At 39.8% G+C, this 19470-nt stretch overlaps 1 protein-coding gene across 2 annotated transcripts in view; it reads right to left on the reverse strand.

Annotated features, from left to right (window-relative positions):
• The window catches only part of evi5b (ecotropic viral integration site 5b), a 42244-nt gene extending 23053 nt beyond the window's left edge, over positions 1–19191 (reverse strand). For both annotated transcript variants that reach the window (XM_069680481.1, XM_069680480.1), the window contains exons 1-3: positions 19016–19191; positions 11600–11832; positions 2119–2308 (exon numbers count right to left, since the gene is read on the reverse strand). In XM_069680481.1, coding sequence (XP_069536582.1) covers positions 2119–2308; positions 11600–11751 — 342 coding nt within the window. In that variant the 5' untranslated portion in view covers positions 11752–11832; positions 19016–19191. The remainder of the gene's footprint in view (positions 1–2118; positions 2309–11599; positions 11833–19015) is intronic.
• Between the last annotated feature and the right edge of the window lie 279 nt (positions 19192–19470).

Raw genomic sequence — 19470 nt, forward strand, 5'->3', positions numbered from 1 at the left:
CATGCAGGTCACCAGTACTGCGCAACACTTCCCCATTTACACACACAGTGACAGCTATAACAGAAACCCTGCCCCAGATAATGCAGATGTTCTGCTCCATTTGAATAAGGGTGGCTGCATCAACAGGTTCATGCAACAGAAACTCTATGTCCACACTTGTTTTTGCATGTTGACGGATTAGAGACAATGGACTTAAAGTGAGACAGACTGTGACTAAGGCAGGAGGATGAACATGGGGACTGACTGAGCATTAAGGTTTACCATGACTGTAACGATACTGGGCTGCAATTTTAAGCTGAGGACCAAAGGTTGTTATATAAGGAATAATGTTTGTTTCAACAAAATCTGGGTAGAAAACATCTGCGTCACATACACACATTGTAATGGCACAGAACAAACCGAATGATGAACAGAGAGAAAGTGGTTATATCAGCATATGTATTGGAGTGCCGTGTGAGGATAAAGAGAGACTTAGATTTTCGTCTTTGAAGAGCAAACATGCTCAAAGACAGCTCTGGGTTCAGTGTCTGAAAAGGGAGGATTTACCAGGCTAATGTTACCTAATGCCCAATCTCTAATGTAGAATCTGTAGACAGGGACGTGGATTTCCGGGACAGCAAGTGTTCTGGTTTCCGTTTGTACTACACTTGTAGTCTGAGTAGCATTGACCAATCACGTATCAGCAGGCTGCAACGTATGCAGGAAAAACAGTCTGTGCGGAGAGCAAAAGCAGGCAGATCGTAATGCGCAGTAATGACATCCCGACTCCCATCAGCGGCTATGTGACATCAGCATGATAACAGCTAACAATCTGCTCTAGACCTAAAATTTAACTTGAGATAAATTCCTTTGACACGGTGTCACGAAAGCCGTTCAGCATTCAGATTTCCCCAACTTCCTCGAATGCATCAGAAATGATGGATCCGACATCCGTTCAACAAACGAGCATTTTTAAAGTAGTTTTCTTCTCCTCTTGAGGACAGACCTGACAGAGCTTCATTTTGACTTTTTACAAATCTGCGTCATGATGTTGAAATTTCGGCAAAGGTTAGACCCGTTAATTAAAGTAAATCACTAGAAAAACAGGTTCTTTTTCTGCATACAATGCAGCACACGGGAAAGGAGGTCGTTTATCGAGTTCTCTGTCCTCGATGCACCGGCCCCAGGTTCAACTCTGACCCTTGGCCCTTGCTGCATGTCATCCATTCCCCGCTCTGTCTCTCCCTCATTTCCGAACCTATCCACTGTCCTATCCAATAAAAGCAAAGGGCAAAAAAAGTTTGCCAATTTCATGTAGTGTTATGTGCATAAACTGTAGTTATTTTTTCTGCCAGTTGTTGTAAGTGTGAGGTCATCTCGATCTGGTCTTCGGTGCAAGAATCCTTGTTTTGAGGAGCTTTCAGGTGACATGACCTTAAACAACAGGTAACTTCAAACTTTTGCATTTGCACTAAGCTGTTAGAAACATAAGGAACTACAGGTTCCTTCCAGACTCAGTGCTATGCCTTTTGTTTGTTATTAGACAATTCAAACAAAGCATTGAACAGGACTTTCTGTGTTCCAGGTCGCCTATCTTTCCACTGTTTGAGTGCAGCTTAAATCCAACTGCCAGTGACAGTGACTGGCCATAGGGTTATCACAAGACTTCATGCAGTAACCAATGGAACAAACAACCTAAAATTAGCTCCAAATGTCAAGAACTAAAATAACAAGTTCAAGGATAACACTACTGGGTCACCTGGGACAAAGATAGCTTAAATTATTTCTGGACCAAGTAAACATTCAAACAAATAGGGTCATTGTAGCATAGGCTAGAGCTGTATACAAATAGCAGAGAAAGATATCACAAGAGAGATAGAGCAGGCGGGATCTTAACTTTCTTATATGGTTCAAAGCAAGTTATAACCAGAAACAGTAGCATTTGAGCTGACGTTTCTTTCTGTGTGGCCAAAAAAGATACACCTCTAAGAAGTTATGAAATTACAGCCTTAACCTTCAGCAGATGGGTCAAATGTGTGTCAGTAAGCTCTTAACACAGCCGTGTGTCAGTAAGCACATAAGCAGGTCTGCACAGGACTTGGATGTCACTCCACAGGTAGTCATGTGCACAAGTCTCACCTTAAGCTGCTTCTCCTTCTTCTTGCGCACCTCCTCCCACTCATTGACAATTCGCCCCCAAAGGATCCACGTGTCCTCCTCCAGGTGGGAGAGGTTGGAGGAGGCGGAGGAGCTGGACACCAAGGAGGAGCCACTGTTGCGCCTGGAACCGTTCATGGAGCGCAGGGACTTGCTGTCCGTCTCCAGTAGCCTGAAGTAAAGGCAAGACGAGGGATGTGTTAACACTCAGAACAGATACAACAACATTTGGCTTTTTCTTTTTTTTGTACATCTCAAGGAAATGTTTTGTCAGTCATATATCAAAACCTAATTCAAATGTCCCTTTAAGAAGGAACTGACAAAAATAAGAGTACTTAGATCCTTTACAGGAAACTTCATGAACTGTATCTGAATGTTTTGTTTAGTTTTTCCAAAGTAAAACAGGTATGCTCCATGTATGCTAAATATAATTCAAATTACATCTTTGAAACAAGCGTCTGCATCTCCAATGCAAAGCCATCTAAAGAGTCCTACATGGGTAGTCCTGGTGGCCTAGTGATAAATATCCAGACCATATAGGCCTAGTCCCTGGTTTGATTTTAACTGTATGCCTACCTTTGTTTTACTGTTTGTTTATACATATCTATTTATATCTATTGCCCAATAAAGACAATAAAACAACATTAAGTGTTCTAGTCTAATTACTGACAGTAACAAATCTACTGGCAAACAGCAGCCTTAATAGTAGAGTAGTTGTTTTTAATGAACACTAATTAACTTTACAAATTGAATTGTATTAATAGTTTAAAGGACAAAAATGCGAAGTTTATAAGGTGGAAGAAAGCAATGCAAACAGTTTAATCAAAGTTTGAGGAAATGTGCTAAAATGTAATGTAAAAACTTGTTCTGTAAAGGAAAAAAAACGCTGTACACACCATCACTTAACAAACAGACAAATTGCAAATTAAAAGGAAAAACAAAGATATGTGCATTAGTACAGTTTTTTGACACCATTTTCTGCCTGATCTGCTCAAAATGCCCCCCTATGCATAAAAAAAAGCATCAATAGCATGTTTATTTTAAAGGGGAGATAATATGCTAATTTTAAGCTTTGTATTTCACTTTCCCTAGCTTAGCATAATTTACAGTAAAAAAACCCTCCAACATTTCTCTCACACTGGTGCTCTGTGCAGGCCGTCATACAGCCTCTGCCTGAAACGACACAATCAGCTCTGTCCCTTTAAGAAGCCCTAACCCCACAGGCCCACTTTCTTCTGACTGGCCAGCTCTCCGCAGCCTGCTGAGGCTGCACTTTGTGACGTCACAAAGCGCAGCGTGGCGAAAAACCCTGGCGTACACAGCAGCCTACAGACTGAGCTGAGAAGCCTGGTGATTACTCCAACATACCTTTACCTACAGATCTGAAACATCACCCATGTTTAGTCTGGACAGCCAACATTGTAAAACTATATGTCTTAAAATGTGAAACAGCATAATACCTCCTTCTTTAAAAATGATCACCTGTTTAAACATGGACATGCCAGAAGAGTGCAGGAGCCCTAGTGTCCTGCTAAATGAAGAATCAGTGCCACCAGTTTTTAAGCTGTGATTGTGGCAAACAGACAAACCACTTCTTGTGTTGAAATCAAAGCTGCCCACATTTCTAGGGCAGTGCTAAAAATGGACAGCTCATTTAAAGCCACTTAACACTGATGTATTACAGCTTCATAACCTACTGGGTGACAGCAACAGACTGCTACAGATGGATCATTAGCATTCAAATTAGCAATTACTTCCCTTCTCCAGATGTCAGGTTGTAAAATCACATCTGATTAATGTATTTGCCCGGATGCAGAATTAAGGACTTCTAAAACTAGAAAACATTTTGTCAAGTTATGAAGTGTTTGTTCATCAGTTACAATAACATGATGAGTAGTCATGATATAGCAGCGTTTGCACCAGATGAACCATCAACAGGGAGTAGGAACGTTTGGAGGCATTTCCACCTCAGGGACCAGCGACTGAAATAGGTTCTGGGACATTCCCCTTCCCCAAAAAAGTCTCTGCTCTGGGGGTAGTGCTCTCCAAAAGTACAAGAAACTTAGCTGTTGGGCTTTAAGCTCGGGGGATTTCTGATTGGTTCAATGCTTGCTAATTTGTATTTACACCACTATTTTGGAATAGTCTGTAGCTGTGAACCAGTATGTGAGTTTTTAGTTATTTCTAATACGACATTCGATGAAGCTACAGAAGACAGCACAGGATAGATGGACCAAGTCCAGGGCCAATTCAATATTGCTGCTCAGGCCAAAACCAAGCAACAGCAACTCGCAATGATACAATGTGACTTTATGGCAACAATCGCAATTACCTTGTGCACATGTGTGATAGTGACATCGCAGGATGTGCAATAGTGAAGCCATACTTGAAACACGTCACGCTGCTTCTTTACTGTTGCTCAGTTCATAGAGAAAACTCAACAGTTTCACGTTTTCCACGACTAATCTACAACAAAGGTCCGCATGATTTCCCATTAGTGCAGCTCTTTATGAGAGCACAGAGTGAACCGAACTGAATCTTTGTGTGCCTGTAAACAGTAAACTGTAAACAAGCACGCAACGTTGGTGCCGTCACAGATCATGTCGACACGATGATCAAGGCAGATGTTCCGTTACGTGAGGTGGCTTACAAGTTAGTGTATTCCTGTTATCAGCTGCACCTCGTCCCGATGCTGGTTAATGCCGTGGCTACATAAACAGACGTGCAGAGAGTTTATTTTTAGCGGCTACACTTTTAGCAACAAACACACTGTGTGTGGTTTTGTGAGCCAACAGGAAGTAGGAGACAGTGAGCTTTCGTTTCAAAAAGTTACCTTCACTGAACTGTCCATGCTAATTAAACATACATTTGAACACCATTAGAAATTATATGATATGGTATGATGAAAAAAAAATACGCAACTGCAGCCAACAAGTTTTTTTATTTTAAGAAGCGTGTTGCTCCACCTCAACCCTCTCTACTTTTTCGGCTCTTCAACCCTCTTTTTTTTTTAAGGCTGTCAGAGTCGCTGGACTAGTATGTTAGAAGAAGGAGAGCGGTTAAAAGAAAACTTAAAAGTCCCAAATAATAACAAGAGTGATTGTTAATTGTTTATATGTAAATGAAAACACACTGCATTTTTATGGTATAATTTCTTGTATTTTTCTTTAAATCGCAATAAATATCACAGAAAAAAAGTTAGCCAAACATCAGTTTTTTCCAGTATTATGCAGCCCTAGCATCATTGTCATAAAGTATTGTCAGAATCAGAATTTGCACTGATCTTTAGACCACTGTGGGAACACAGACGACAACAACAGGTTGAAGGAACCTTTCAGTTCCTCAAATAGTTGCAGGAACAAAAGGTTCTGTGTACTTTACATCATGAGTATAAACACAACTTATGATTATAAACAGGAGGAATTTCAAAAAAATCAACACAAATCCACTCAATCAAATTCTCATAATAACTGGCAGAAACACTAAGAAGTACACCCTTACACTTGCTTTGAATGACTGCAAAAAAGTGACGTACAAAAAGTGCATTGCAGGGGATGAAAAGCTTGAGAAATGTGTTTTCAGCAGGTCAATCTTGCACTCTATCACTCTTATCAGTTTGTCACTCGAGCTACTGACAGAGTGACCAGATCAAGGATCAGCGTGCAGAGGAAACAAACTGTGACGCCCAACCTGTACGGTAGAGAGGAGCTCATGACAGGCACACAAAGGGTCGGACACATGATCTCGGAAAGAGACCCGAGCTTCTGCACTGGAGCCTGTGACGGCACTGTGGGTGCTCCCAGATTGGCTAGGGTTACAGCCAAATTTGGGTCGTGTGGGAGGGAGTTAAATGGACGACCAGAAAGACTAGCCTGCAACAGAGCTTCTACACTACTATTCAGCTCTGATACTACTGCTAAAAAGTTAATAAAATTAACATTATATATTTAAATTTAAAGTTTTTAAGCATGTTAGTTAGCCCTTCAAAAAGTTACACACACTGACCCAAGGCTCTGTTACACATGAACCTGACCATACCTACACCCTTGCTAATAATTCACCAGTAGTCAAACATAAGGCGGTAGCTTTTCAAGCACAAAATACCAAAAAGCTACATAGAAATTATTTTTGTCAAGCCACATTTGCAGTTTTTAAAAGTAAATATTGTGTCAAATTTTGAGCTAGGCCAAAAGGCCAAATAATTAGAGGTTAATTATCTTTCAAGAGTGTTACTGTTATAATGTCAAGGCTTTGATTTGCAGTTTATTACTGCAGGAGAACAAGCATAAAATACTGTACACCTTACCAAGAGAAATTCATGACGTACTCCTCATGTCTCTGGTTTGTAGGAATTCTGGAGCAATGGCATTCCTGATTTACAGATTGAAGCAGTCAGTGTGCGACTTCCTTGTCTGTGTGGAGCTATTGAACGAATGCTAGTGCCTTTTATCTGCTCTGTAGGGTACAAAGGCCTCACCAAACAAACAAACACTTGGTTCAGCAAGTGCTGGGTGCATCACAGTATCTGTAATACATGCACGAATACCCAAGATCTCCCTCTTTTCTTTCACCTGAAAAGCCCAATTGACATTTTGAGCTTCAAAAACTTTACTTCCTGTATTTTACCGGTTTATTTAATGCACCAATTTATATTGGAAATGTCTCTATTTAGCTGAAGGAACACGCTAAATTAATAAATAATTGTATACAATAAATGACTGGTACTTCCTGTATGAATTTCACAGTACAGGAAGATTTAAACTGCCATTTTTCATACTTTGTACTTTTGTTCCTCACTAGTTTAATGGCCACAAATCAAATTAGAGAGAGAAAGAAACTCTGTACAGCTTCACTCACTCTAACTGCACTCTCCACGACCCCTGAAGTATCCTAAATTAGGTCATTGTGAACTACCTAACAAGTCACTACTTTAAGGTTTAGTATTGTTTCATTAGTGCTTGCTGTAAAACTGAATAAAATAAATGCATTCCATAACTCCTACTTTTTCCATAACCTCCCCGGGCCTGGAAAAATTAATTTAACATGTCAGGCTGTTTCCATGACTATAGGAACCCTGACTGCAATGCATTAACTCTTGCCTGGTATTCTGCCTCTCTCTCTTTACATCTTTGTGCCTCTTGTATTTGTGGAAGTAAAGAGGTTTACCTTTTTACTACGTAATTATCTATAATAGTACTTTGCAGTGATGCATGCATTCATTCATTCATTCATTCATTCATTCATTCAAACCTTCATTTAAGCCTCAAAAATCATTGAGGTTTGCCTCATTTGCAATGATGTTCAGATACAGAAAATGTCACAATTAAAACAACCAAAAACAAAATACTCAGTAAGAACAATAGCAGGCTGAGGTGAAGTGGTTTGAAACCATTGCCTTTATTTGTCCGAGAGAAATTAGAGTGTCAATCTTGAGACTGTGTTGTAAGTAATTCCACATATTTGGAGCACAATAACTAAAGGCTGATTGTCCAAGTTCTGAGTAAAAGTGAAGGACTTGAAACATCAGACAGTAAATAGTGCGAGCTTTGTAGGTTTCAGTGGTCCAGTTCAGCATGGATGATATGTAGGGCAGTGTCCAATAAGGAAGTTAGGTATAGATAAAAAGATACAAGTGTTTATCAAGTCAATGTGACACTTCACGTTGACATGCTGGTGTGTTTTATGGGGTACCAAGGGCCATATTAAGTTTCTATTTTTAAGCAAGCATGTTAGGGTGTGGATTTTGATTTTCTAATATTTAAATATACAGTATTCCTCTGGTCCTAGACTGTATAAAAAGATGGCCGACATGACAGCTCTCTAAAAGTGAAGCCAAAACATTTCAAGCGCCCCCTGCCGACTGTCAGTATAGGTCATAAAGCCCGCCTCCTCCATGTTATCAGATGGGACATGAGTCAGTATAAAATCAAAATACATGCCAAATAAAAATTTTTTTAACATGGTTCCTGTCATTATAGTTAGTTCTTATCAAGTGTTCATTTTTCTGACAAGTTAATTTTTAATAAGTTATTTGATACTGTAAAAAGGATGACTGACAGCTCTGTTGACAAATACGGCTCCTGCAGCCGATCTGTTCCAGATTAGCAGAGTAGAGGAGGAACGGGGAGAGGAGACGTAACTAAAACAATCGCTACAGTCAGTGAACGTTAACCTCAGACCAACACAAGAAGCTGCGAGACCTTCGCATTTTTTTTCCGGTAATTTAAGTGTGTTTTGGTCAGTGAAAGTGGATATGCTGGCTCCACCGTTCGATCTCTACTGCGCAACTCTGGTTTCAAATGACGTAACCATCACATGATGGCAGCACCCGTCACGGTGGCTATTTTGGCATCAATTTCGTACAATGAGAGCAGATGGAGATGCGTCGTCCATGTGTATATACATCATCATCATTGCTCTGGACCCAGGAGGACAGGGAAAAACAGAGCATGTTGTGGACAGAAGTAAACACACAAAACTAAATTTGATCATGAAGCATGTGTTAGTGTATAGTTCTCAGGTATTCCATTTAAGTCTATACACTTCACCGCAGCCTAAAGTTTTTATTAACAGTGAAAAACCAAGTGACAGCTGCCTGTCAACGAAGAACCCCTTCTCAGGTGTAAAGTACATCAGTAGTTCAGTGTATTATATTTAAGTTCATTTCACAAAATGATGGCTAAGGGAAGGGGAAGTAGAAGTACACGATATAATTTGTGTGCTTGGTATGCCTCAGTAATTTGTTACAGGTATGGTAAGAAAGAAGAGACTGTATTACTGTCAGAGGTAAAGCATGGCTGCAGAGAAATGTGTTATGTGAAAGAAACATGCTGTGTCAGGTAGAAGTCAGAAGTCAAAGAGCTGAAAACATTTGAGCCCCACAACAATATGACTTCGGTTCACCAGATGAGAGTCTGCTCAATGCTTCATAACATATATTTAATAATGAAATATTTTCCTAGTAAGGTTTGACCTCCCCCAAAGAGGGGAATCATTGCAACAAGTGTCACTTTGCATTCTGGAGCAGTAGCTGTAGTGGGCGTACCGATGAGTCACCGACCTCTGCATTCAACAGAGCTCTGCTGTCTTTTTCACTGGAGTTAACTGTGACACAATCCCGAACTCTGAACTGCACGCTTGGTTTCCATGCTGACACAGACTGCACTAACCCTGGGTGAGAGTCACAGCGGAGGAAGAATTCACATAGTTGGCTACAGAAAGGTGTCACGTCATCCTCAACCAGTACTTTATTCTGATGTGGACAATGAGCGAATCTGGCACGGCACAGAGTACATCTTACTTTACAAAAGACTGTTACTGTTCAATGTGTGGCTATTGTTTCTGCTGATTACCAAAAAGCTATTGTACCCTTCTCTTTGAAGAACACATAGAACAGAGTTGCGTGACAACTACAACATTTAAAAGCTACTTTACTCCTAAGCTTGTTATAATTTTTGATACGACTTATCTCCATTCTCCAACAGGGAACAGCTCCTGTCTGAAACTCTTCCTTATTTTACTTTGTGCATATAAGATGATCATTCCCCTGGAAGAGAAGAAAAGCTAGAGCAGTAGTAAACAATACAAACAAACAAGCAAGTATGGCTTACCCCTAAAACTCAACGATTGGAATCATCAGAAGAGAACAGTTGACAGTAGTTTGTCAGTCAAAGATCTTGTCTTATGTTTTTGAGCTGCTTCAATGCAGGAGAAACAGCATGGCAGCCTGTAGCCCAATTATCCACAGAGGTCCAAAACAAAACAAAAAAACAGTGTTTAAACGAGTATAAACACTATAAATGAAGCAATTTCACAGAAAAAAAATCAATAGCTCTGGTGCTGTCATGATCAGACTTAGTTTACCTTGATCATTTCAGATCCAGACATATGATGACTAAATTCCTTCAGCTGCTTTAGTGATATATTAAAAAGCAACATGACTGAAAACACTTAGAAAGTAGTCTGCTGGAACTACGGCTGTGACGGTAACAGCATGGCCGCAATACCGTGGTTATGTGACCTGCAGGGTGGAACAAGTGACAGTCATCACCGCTTTTTTATTTTGAAATATAGACCCAGTGATGTTGCTAGATACACGTCCAGCATCTCCGGCTCATCAAAATCTAAAAGGACGCAGTAAACTCACTATTCATATGTCCCAGGGACGCACCTCATCTTTCCATACAGAACGATAAATAATGAACAACTTAAAATCACAGTAATGAGCAAAAGTAACCTGGCTGTCAGAGCACCGCTGTTTCAACCCTCTGCGCATCTAATCCCCGCAGACGAGCCCGTGTTTAGTATCGTGACATGCTAGTTAAGCTACTACAACAACAACTAGCCAGTCACCACAGATTTAATTTCAACAAATAGGGATACAAACTCAGTAGTGGTAATAAACCACCGCTCATGCTGTGTTCACTCATGTCGACGATGTTTTACCATCTGCGGGATAAGCAGCAGTGAAAACACACAAAACATACTCCGGCAGTGGACTTAAGACGGCGGTTAACCACCAAACCGCTTAAAAACCATGTTTCACCGCGTTTAGGAAAATTCAGTACCATCACAGCCCTAGCCCCGTCAGCTGTATTCTGAATTCTGTAGGATATCCTTCCAAATATTATATATATATTAGAGATAGGATTCATTAATTCTTTTTTTTCTTGACCTTTATATATTTTGTCCCATGTACTTAAACGTACATGGATGAGACGTTTCATGGATGAGACGAGCCAGTGGATGAGACAGTTTCAAACAAGTCTATAGCCCAGTGAGCCAACCCTGACACACAGCGAGAACATCTGCAAACCAGTAAGTCAAAGTCTGCACCATCTAATATACTTCCTTCTGAAACTGTAGGAGCACAAAGTGACCCAAAAAAACCCAGTACAAATACTAAAAGTTTTTGGCCTTAATCCGAGAAAACCAAAATTAACCAAAACCTGTCGAACTGGAACTTTTCTTCCACCAGTATTAAACTCTCTTTTTCCTCCAGTTAACAGACTGGCATGTTGCAACCTGTTGGATGTCACCGTCATTTCTGTGTGTGTATCAGGAGGGGGATGGTGGGGATGTGCAGATGACTGAACAGCACTCAGAGGAGAGCAAGTGTAAAAAACAAGGCAATGAGACATTAACAAGATAAATATTTGAACACTGACTTGAAAACTATGTAAAAGTGTTGTTTCTTAACTTTTTATACATAATGTAAACAAATATCTCATAGTGTTTACTGTCCCTCTAATTACAAGAATTGTTCTAAACTTTTGCAACATAAAAAAGGAAATAGACTTTGAGTACAACAGTTTAAAATTTCAGTCAGACTCTATCCCTGTGTAACTACAGTACACATGGTGTTGATCAAGCATTTGAACCAAGTCAACCCTCTAACACAATTCTTTACATCACAAACTGTTAAGCTGATGGATAGGAGACGCTTCAGAAACAGACTGTTTACCTGTTCTGCTCCTCGAGCTTGGCGAGCAGCTCCACATCGTCAGGACTGAGCTGCGCTGGTGAGGAGGGTGAGAGGCCAGGCGAGGACAGAGACGTAGAGGAGGAGGTAGCAGTGGTCTGCAGGGATGTGGGCGTGGCCACCTGGCTAGCCATCTGACTGACCGTGTGGGACACCGAGTTCTTCACCCATGAGAGAGTAGAACTCAGCTTACCAGCAACCTTGTCTGTCGCCACCTGTGGAGCATGGAGAATACCTCTTAGTTAAGTAATAACATTACAGTAGTAAACTCTTTAGTCTTTATTGTTAGCAAAAGGCTTAAATCAATGTGTGCACAGTTGCCACTGGGCACAGTCTCACGTGAAGCAGACTACTTCTGCTGAACTACGAAAGAAAAGGTTCCTCATGTTTTATTGTGTAGCAACAGACCATAAGGGCTGCACCATAAATGTCCATGTTCAGACACATCAGTAAAGAAACACCAACTGGAATCACTTTTTTCTTTCTTTTTTAACAAAGTCAATATACAATATACACAGGACAAAGCAAAAGCAACTTCACAAACCGTAAGTCTTAAAATAAGCCTTCAGTGTTGGAGCTGATTTTATCTACAGAGGTCTCCTCTTCTCAAAAACAAACACACCTGGTGATTAAAACTAGTAAAAACACTGAATGTAGTTTCATGTTATAAATCTGTGTCTCTCTGAAACTTTATAGGCGCTATGAACTGCTAGCTTACTTGCTGCTAATTCGAGGTCATTAACCACCTAAAATTAAATGACATAGTGAAAAATGACTGATGTGACTTGAAACATTAGGACAGTTGCCGGGTAGAAATGGTTTGATGTACACTGACTGTGGGGGCATACAGAAACTCAGATAAACTTGTCTCTCACAGTTAAAGCATGAGATTTATATCGGCTGATATAGGAGTTGACTCTTATAAAAAATAAAAGAGCGGAACATATATTCAAACCTTCGTATTGAACAGCCAACTGTTCTTACTTTTACCTCCTACTTTTACCACACTTTCAGCGACTACAAATAGACTTCAACTAGGTTACTTGTCATCTACCGTTTCTAATGGTGTTCAAATGTATGTCTAATCAGCGTGACCAGCCCCGTGCCGGGACCTTTTGGGGAAACTCACGCATCATACTTCCTATCGCCAACACACAACCTCATGCCATGTGTGCGCAGCAGATGAAGCCGCTAAACGTAAACACTCCACGGCACCTCTGCTCCGCGAACGGTCCGTTCATGCGGCCACAGTGTTAATCAGCGACAGGACGAGGTTCCGCTAATAACGGGGACACATTCATTAAAAAGCCGACTCGCGTAACTGCGCGTCTGTCTCAATCATCCCGCCGACATTATATATATGACGGCTGCAGCGTTGTGTGCATTTTTATAGGTCACTGTACAGTGTCTGCATGCAGAGCGTCAGGTCTCTGTGTGCTCTGCGGAAGAGATGCACTATGTGATATCAGACAGACTTCTCCTGTAGATAAGTTATGGAAAACATGTACGAAAGTTTATGTTCATCCCGGTATTGATGGTATTGCAAAATCTATGACGTGGCAGAACGTGACACTGGTGACGGTGTGAAACCAGTATACCGCCCAGCCCTACTATAAATAATCATTAACTTTAACTACTGATACATTTCGTTGCTTCTTACTTTTGCTAATACACTGCACAAGTACAGTACAGTGTTTTCTGCTTCATATTACATTTTGGTCTATTAATGAAGAGCTTCTTGTGCACAACACTACCATACACCAAACCACATCACAGTGCATTCTGTTACAATGTTACAATGACTGACTGTTAGCAATTGACACACCCCATAATTTAAGTTAGGCATGAAAGGACATGGAGACTATATGCTGTGAATCTATTATACAGTCATACCTGCTACTCAAATTGATCAAAAGTCTTTACTTCAGCTGCTAACATACCCCATGAGGAAATCCAGTATGGGTTGATTAGGAGGACACACCAAAAAGAAAAATGGCCGTAACACATTCTCTCCTGAAGGTAATCCACTCTTCTGAACTTCCAACCGTTCAATGACACACTGCCCTGTAGTCATAGGCTGATCATACTGTCAGGAGGGTCAAAGTACTCCACAAAAGATAGGACTTCTTAAGATCTCCTGCTGAAGTCAGTCTAGAGCAGGAAGTGGACCTCTGCACTCAGCAAAAAAATAAAAAAATCTGACATTTACCTCACCTCGCACCTGAGAGAAAACACAATCAGCTGAGCGTTCACTTTCAGCAGGAAGTCTGGATACTGCCACCAGGCAGGAAACTAATTTCATACATTTTTACTCTGCATAAAATGATGAGTCATTTTTCTTTGTGACTATAAGGTCTGAAGAGGACAAAAGACAAAAAGGAAAAGGAGAGAAAAGGAGGCGGAGGGAAAGATTGTGGTGAGTGTGGTGTTAGGTAGGAATGTGCTACAGCACAGACTGATAATATGTTAGCTAAGCTTTTGTTACGCTCCTGTGCAGACAGAGACAGACAGTGACTTTACAGGAACTTTAACACAACACAGAGATGAACTGTAATGGTTGAGATTCAAAAATAGAAAAAAAACAACGCTCACCCGGTATCAACTTGATTGAGGTGCTGGAGCTATAAGTAGTAAAGTGAATGAAAAAACACAAATGAAAAAAGCCTGATTTTTACAGAGCATATATCTCTATTGTTGCATATTTAATCTTGTTGCATATATTATGAACTTTGTATATTCGATATGGTTCGTTTTTCTTGACTGTCTCTATAGACACTTTGCCTTTAACAAATAGTCCACTATACTCAAGACTACAGTCCCCCTGATGCTTAGCCACACAAGTGTTCTGCATTAAGGGTAATCAAGTGATGTTCTCTTAACCTTTTACACTGCTGCATTCACTTGTTACCTGTTCATGCCTTGAAGAAGGTCTCTTTCGCTCTTGGCACAGATTTGAATGTGGAGATGCTTTTTTCATTCATATAAAGTCTAATGGTAGAAAAGCAAAAAAAACCTAAAATCTCAACAGGCATATCTTCAAAGACAACAGAGAACAGTTCTATTGTATTTTATCTAACCATGTAGGAACATCAGATTGGTACTTTAATGTTATTTGTCCTATCAAAATTTGTATTATGCACAACTTCACCAGTAATATTGGATGACATGATACTCAAGTCAAAAACTAAAAAAGGAAATATGCATCATATCCATCATTAATATTAAAAATGTAATTTAAAAAGGTTACTGACAGCAACTGTTATGAAATCAGCAAAAATATCTATATACTGTTGTTAAAACATTTTATGACATTATGTTATAATAAAGTTCAATCAAATCAATCAATCAAATGTTGTTTGTACAGCTTCAAATCATAACCAAAGTTATCTCAAGAGCAGGTCTAGACGGTACCCTTTTTTTTAAGTTATTCAGAGAGACCCAACATGAATCCACTTGAGCAGTACAACATTTACAACAGTAAAAGGTAGACTATAACATATCACATTCTACCTCAGGGGTCCCTATAGGCAATTGCCTGCGCCAGTTCTATTCTGAGAAGGAGATAAAACAGGAAGTTGGTACTCCGAAATTTTAACGTTTTTATAGCAACACCCTGTTCCTGAGCTGTCACTGTGGGGAGCATATTTACTTACAATGTGACAATACAGCTAAACTAACAGACCCTCATCCTCTACACCCGGCAGGATGGCAGCATTGAAGTCAGCAAGGACACCTAAACAATAAAAGGTGGCACCCAACTTGTGGCAAAAACTTGATAAAGATCTGCATTAGTGTACATTAGATTTTGTCGAAAATAAAAACCCTCTTGCAAATTTCAGTATTATGAGATTTATAAATTCAATCCTTTTTTCATAACAAAGAAATATGTTTACCATTTCCCTACATGGTTTTTAAAAAACCTCACATGACCATGCCTGCACTGTCTTGGACATACACTACTATAATGAGACAAATAAGAGGTTGATTTAATCATATAACTTGCTATGAGTGTGATAGGAATATAGGAAAAGGTCTGAAGAAATTGCAGGTTGCATTTATGAGCTCAGGCTGTCATTAAGAAAAAGAACAGCCTCCACACCAGTAACAGAAACAACTTTATCCTGCATCAAGCAACTGTATTCACTAGCTGTGTGCAGTGCAACCGACCCAAATGTTGATCAGCACATATTTCCACATCAACAGTAGAAAAGTAAAAGTATATGGCCAATAATAGAAAGAACTAATGCGCTTGTGCCTAAATTCACCTGAACAGAAAAATAAATGTAGTAAATCCTACCTTTCTTACAACCACATTAATCAAATTACTAGACAAAAATAATTAATGTTTGTCACTGATATGAAAAACTGCACTCTCCAATTTTTATCTTACACAAATGTTTCTCTTCGCTCTTTTTTACACCCGCAGATCATTGTCTGTTCTCTCTCTTTCAAAGCAAGAAGGGAATGTTAGGGCTGGAGGTTTCTTCAAACACTGATCCCCAATGTGGGATGCCATGCAGAACTAACCGTGAAGAGAAAAGATGACTATGTTGACTAAACACCACGTTGACCCAAGTAAAGTAAGGCCTGGGCATTGCCTTGTTTATGTGCGTGCTCATTAGTTCTGATTAAAGATAAACCTCATTAATTATGAACCTTGTTGATTTATATATAAAAAAATAGTGTACGTTCATGCAGATTTTCAAGCAAACTTTAAATGACCTGAATACCAAATTCAGGGATCCAAATATGAGCAGACGTAAATTCTACTCAACTTTGTCAGTACATGCAAAGGCCATGCTCTGAGAGATGCCAATGTCCAGGTGGCCTTAGAAGACATTCCTTCTAGTAAGCTCAGCCAACTGAAGCAAGGCTTTCCTATAAATCCTGGATACAGAGATTGTTTCTGCTTTTGTTTGCCAAAGACCTCAAAGGGGCCCTGAGATGCAATGCGCATAGCTAATGAAACCCACAGCAAGACAAAAAGAAAGCCTCCGCGAAGAAACTTCAAGACGATTGGGGAACTGAGAAAGACCAAAGGCACAGCAGAGAAGCACTTCCTTTCTCCGAATTTAAAATTCAAAATTTATTTCACAGCAGCAAACGTTAAGTCCACAGCGATGTAAACGGACCAGGCAAAGAGACTATACCGACCTCTAAGGCAACGACAAATGTAAAACTACAACATTCAGATTTAAGGTTACATCATCTTCTGTGATAATATACAACAGAGACAGAGAATTAGTTTTATTTCGAGGCATTGAATAAGAACAAAATAGTCTTGCCCAGCAGAAGAACGCATGGCTATCTTTAGAGCAAGTTGCCGTTCATGTGCCGCTGTGTGAGGGAATTAAAAACACAGGCCTTACTTACAATAACACACTCACACTGAGGTAGAAAGGCCTTTCACTTCACACACACAGAGGGAAGCTCAGCTTTTCCCAGTGTACAATCAGCATTTCAATGGCGTTGCTGAAGGCGATTCTTCACTATAGAGCAGATACTGAGAGCTAAAAGGACTGGATAATATTTTACACTTGGCTGGCAAAAAACTGCAGTGCTAAAAGCAGCCTTAGAGTAGTGTAGGATATAAAAGGGTTTATCAACGCCAACACAGATATGTCCGCCTTGGCTAGTTTATTCCGTGGGAATGACAGCATTACTCAATGGAAACTAAAACTACTCATTCTGTTATGTGTGTTTAATCTCCATGTCAATACAGCTTCTTAAATTTAAAAAAGTGTATATTATCTATGAATTGTCCCTTCTTGCAGTTTTTCTGCAAAATAATACAACCGAAAAGAACAGACAAAACATCAAACATATCTTCTGCATCCTTTCAGTCCAAAAAAAGATGCATTCTAACTCCCTGATGCAGTTTATGTTCCTATGTGTCTATACTGAGGCCTGAGGTCAGAGAAAGCCTGTTAAAACTGCAGCAAGTACTGACAAGTGAATCCTTTGACATGGCAATCTCTGGTCTTGCCGACACAACTCACTTACTAGAAAGAGTTGTTCAGTGTCAATTATAGAGGCATCTTGCCATGACCACCAGGGAAATTCACTTTACATTTAGTAAAGCAAGTCACAGTCTTAGGAGTAACGCTAAACCTGCTAGTTTAAGCACTGTGACCAGTTATTCGGTGGAGGTGTATTAAAACTGTATACTCACATACATTCGATTTACTGGTCTATATTGGTGTATTACAGTTATAATGTATAGGCTTACATGTTGTCAGATATACACTGATATAGAATTCTCCTGCTTAGCGCTTTTACTTTATTGTTAACAATGCTGTAAGTTCATAAAGAGATATTAGGTGACTTTGTGATGTCAACCCTTTAATGAACATAGGGGCCAGGAGCTCAGAAATACAGCAAAGTACACAATGAACCAAAAGGACAACAAACATAAGCTACCATGTTGTGAACAGACACGGTAAACACTAACATTAAGCACTTGCGTTTTGGTAAATAAAACAGCAAACTGTGCAATTTACACATGAAGAATATCAGCAGTTATATAAATATAGGACTTTTTACTCTTACTCTCAGGCTCTAACCTTTATCCCATTGCCTACGTTGTGCTTTCCCTTTTCTCTCTTAAAACCTTATCCTTTATCAGCAGGAAACGGTATACTGCAATATTTTTTACAGCCGAAATGTAGTGGTAGTGCTTTCTGTATGTTTCAATGTGTTAAACTTTGGTGGGTGTATCGCCCAAGACATCTCTGGTCGCAGAGCTGTGTTGTTGTTGCAACTTGCAAGTCACTTCTCTGCAGTTTGAGTTAAAGATATCCTTGGCTTGAACACAACGAATGCCACTCCTGAACAGCTTAAAGCTCAGAACACACAGTAGGCTAAACTCTCACCTATTAAAACATTTTAGTTTACAGGCATTAAACCGAGGATAGATGCATTACACACAGGAGAAGTCTCTACTCCTTTTATGGCTCGCTGGTGTTGTGAGCTGAAATGGAGATCTAGCATCAAATGCAACAGTATGCAGCAGAGTGTCTTTCTTCCAGAAGGCTCCACGAGGCTACAGTAGGGTTACATTGCTACATGTGAAGCTTAATTCGACATTTCACAGCAGAAAATAATCCAACCCACTGTTATTTTATATTTTGCTTCCAGTTGATAGCTGAGCTGAGTCCTTAGCCAGCCAACTAAGTAGTTTATCAACACTAAACATCATTGACAGCAACGATAAACAGGTCTAAAAGCTAATATTACGACTAACAAAATGTAAAAGTTCGGTGTTGACAACGTCCACACTTTAAATGTAATGTCATACTATTACCTTTGACTGATACATTGATAATAAGCGGTTGCTCTATGAGTAAGTGCTCATTCCAGTTATTAGACAGAGCCCGAAAAAACAAGAACATCTTTTACCTTGAAGCGTTTTTAACCAGCCGCAGCAAACGTCGTCTGCTTCCCATGCACGAAAGTATAGTTCTACTTCTATAAGAAAAAGTCCGGTTTTCCGACACTTTACCCGAATACATTAGCTATATTTTCCAAGTTAGCATAGCTAGGTTTCCACTTGAAAGCTAGCCAGCGTTAAGTTAGCTAGTTCCATTGAGTCTTCGGTCAAGCCCATGCAGCCATATAATACGTGTACACAAATGTCTGCAAAGCTCAGACAGACGGCGGCGGCCTACCAAATGTTTACATCGCACGGAGCATGCGCGTTCAGCTCAAACATGTGGCAACACTGCCACCAAGTGGTCAGGATGTAAAACGGCACTACATAGAGCTTTTTATTCATTCACAAAAAAATAATTACTGTATTTCCAAATAAATTAAAAAGAGCAGTTTGTAGTTTAAGTCAAATAAGAATATCCTTC

The sequence above is a fragment of the Semicossyphus pulcher genome, unplaced genomic scaffold, assembly GCF_022749685.1.
Source record: "Semicossyphus pulcher isolate SPU_LCO1_2020_fin unplaced genomic scaffold, fSemPul1.0.p SCAF_4, whole genome shotgun sequence".
Lineage (NCBI taxonomy): Eukaryota > Metazoa > Chordata > Actinopteri > Labriformes > Labridae > Semicossyphus > Semicossyphus pulcher.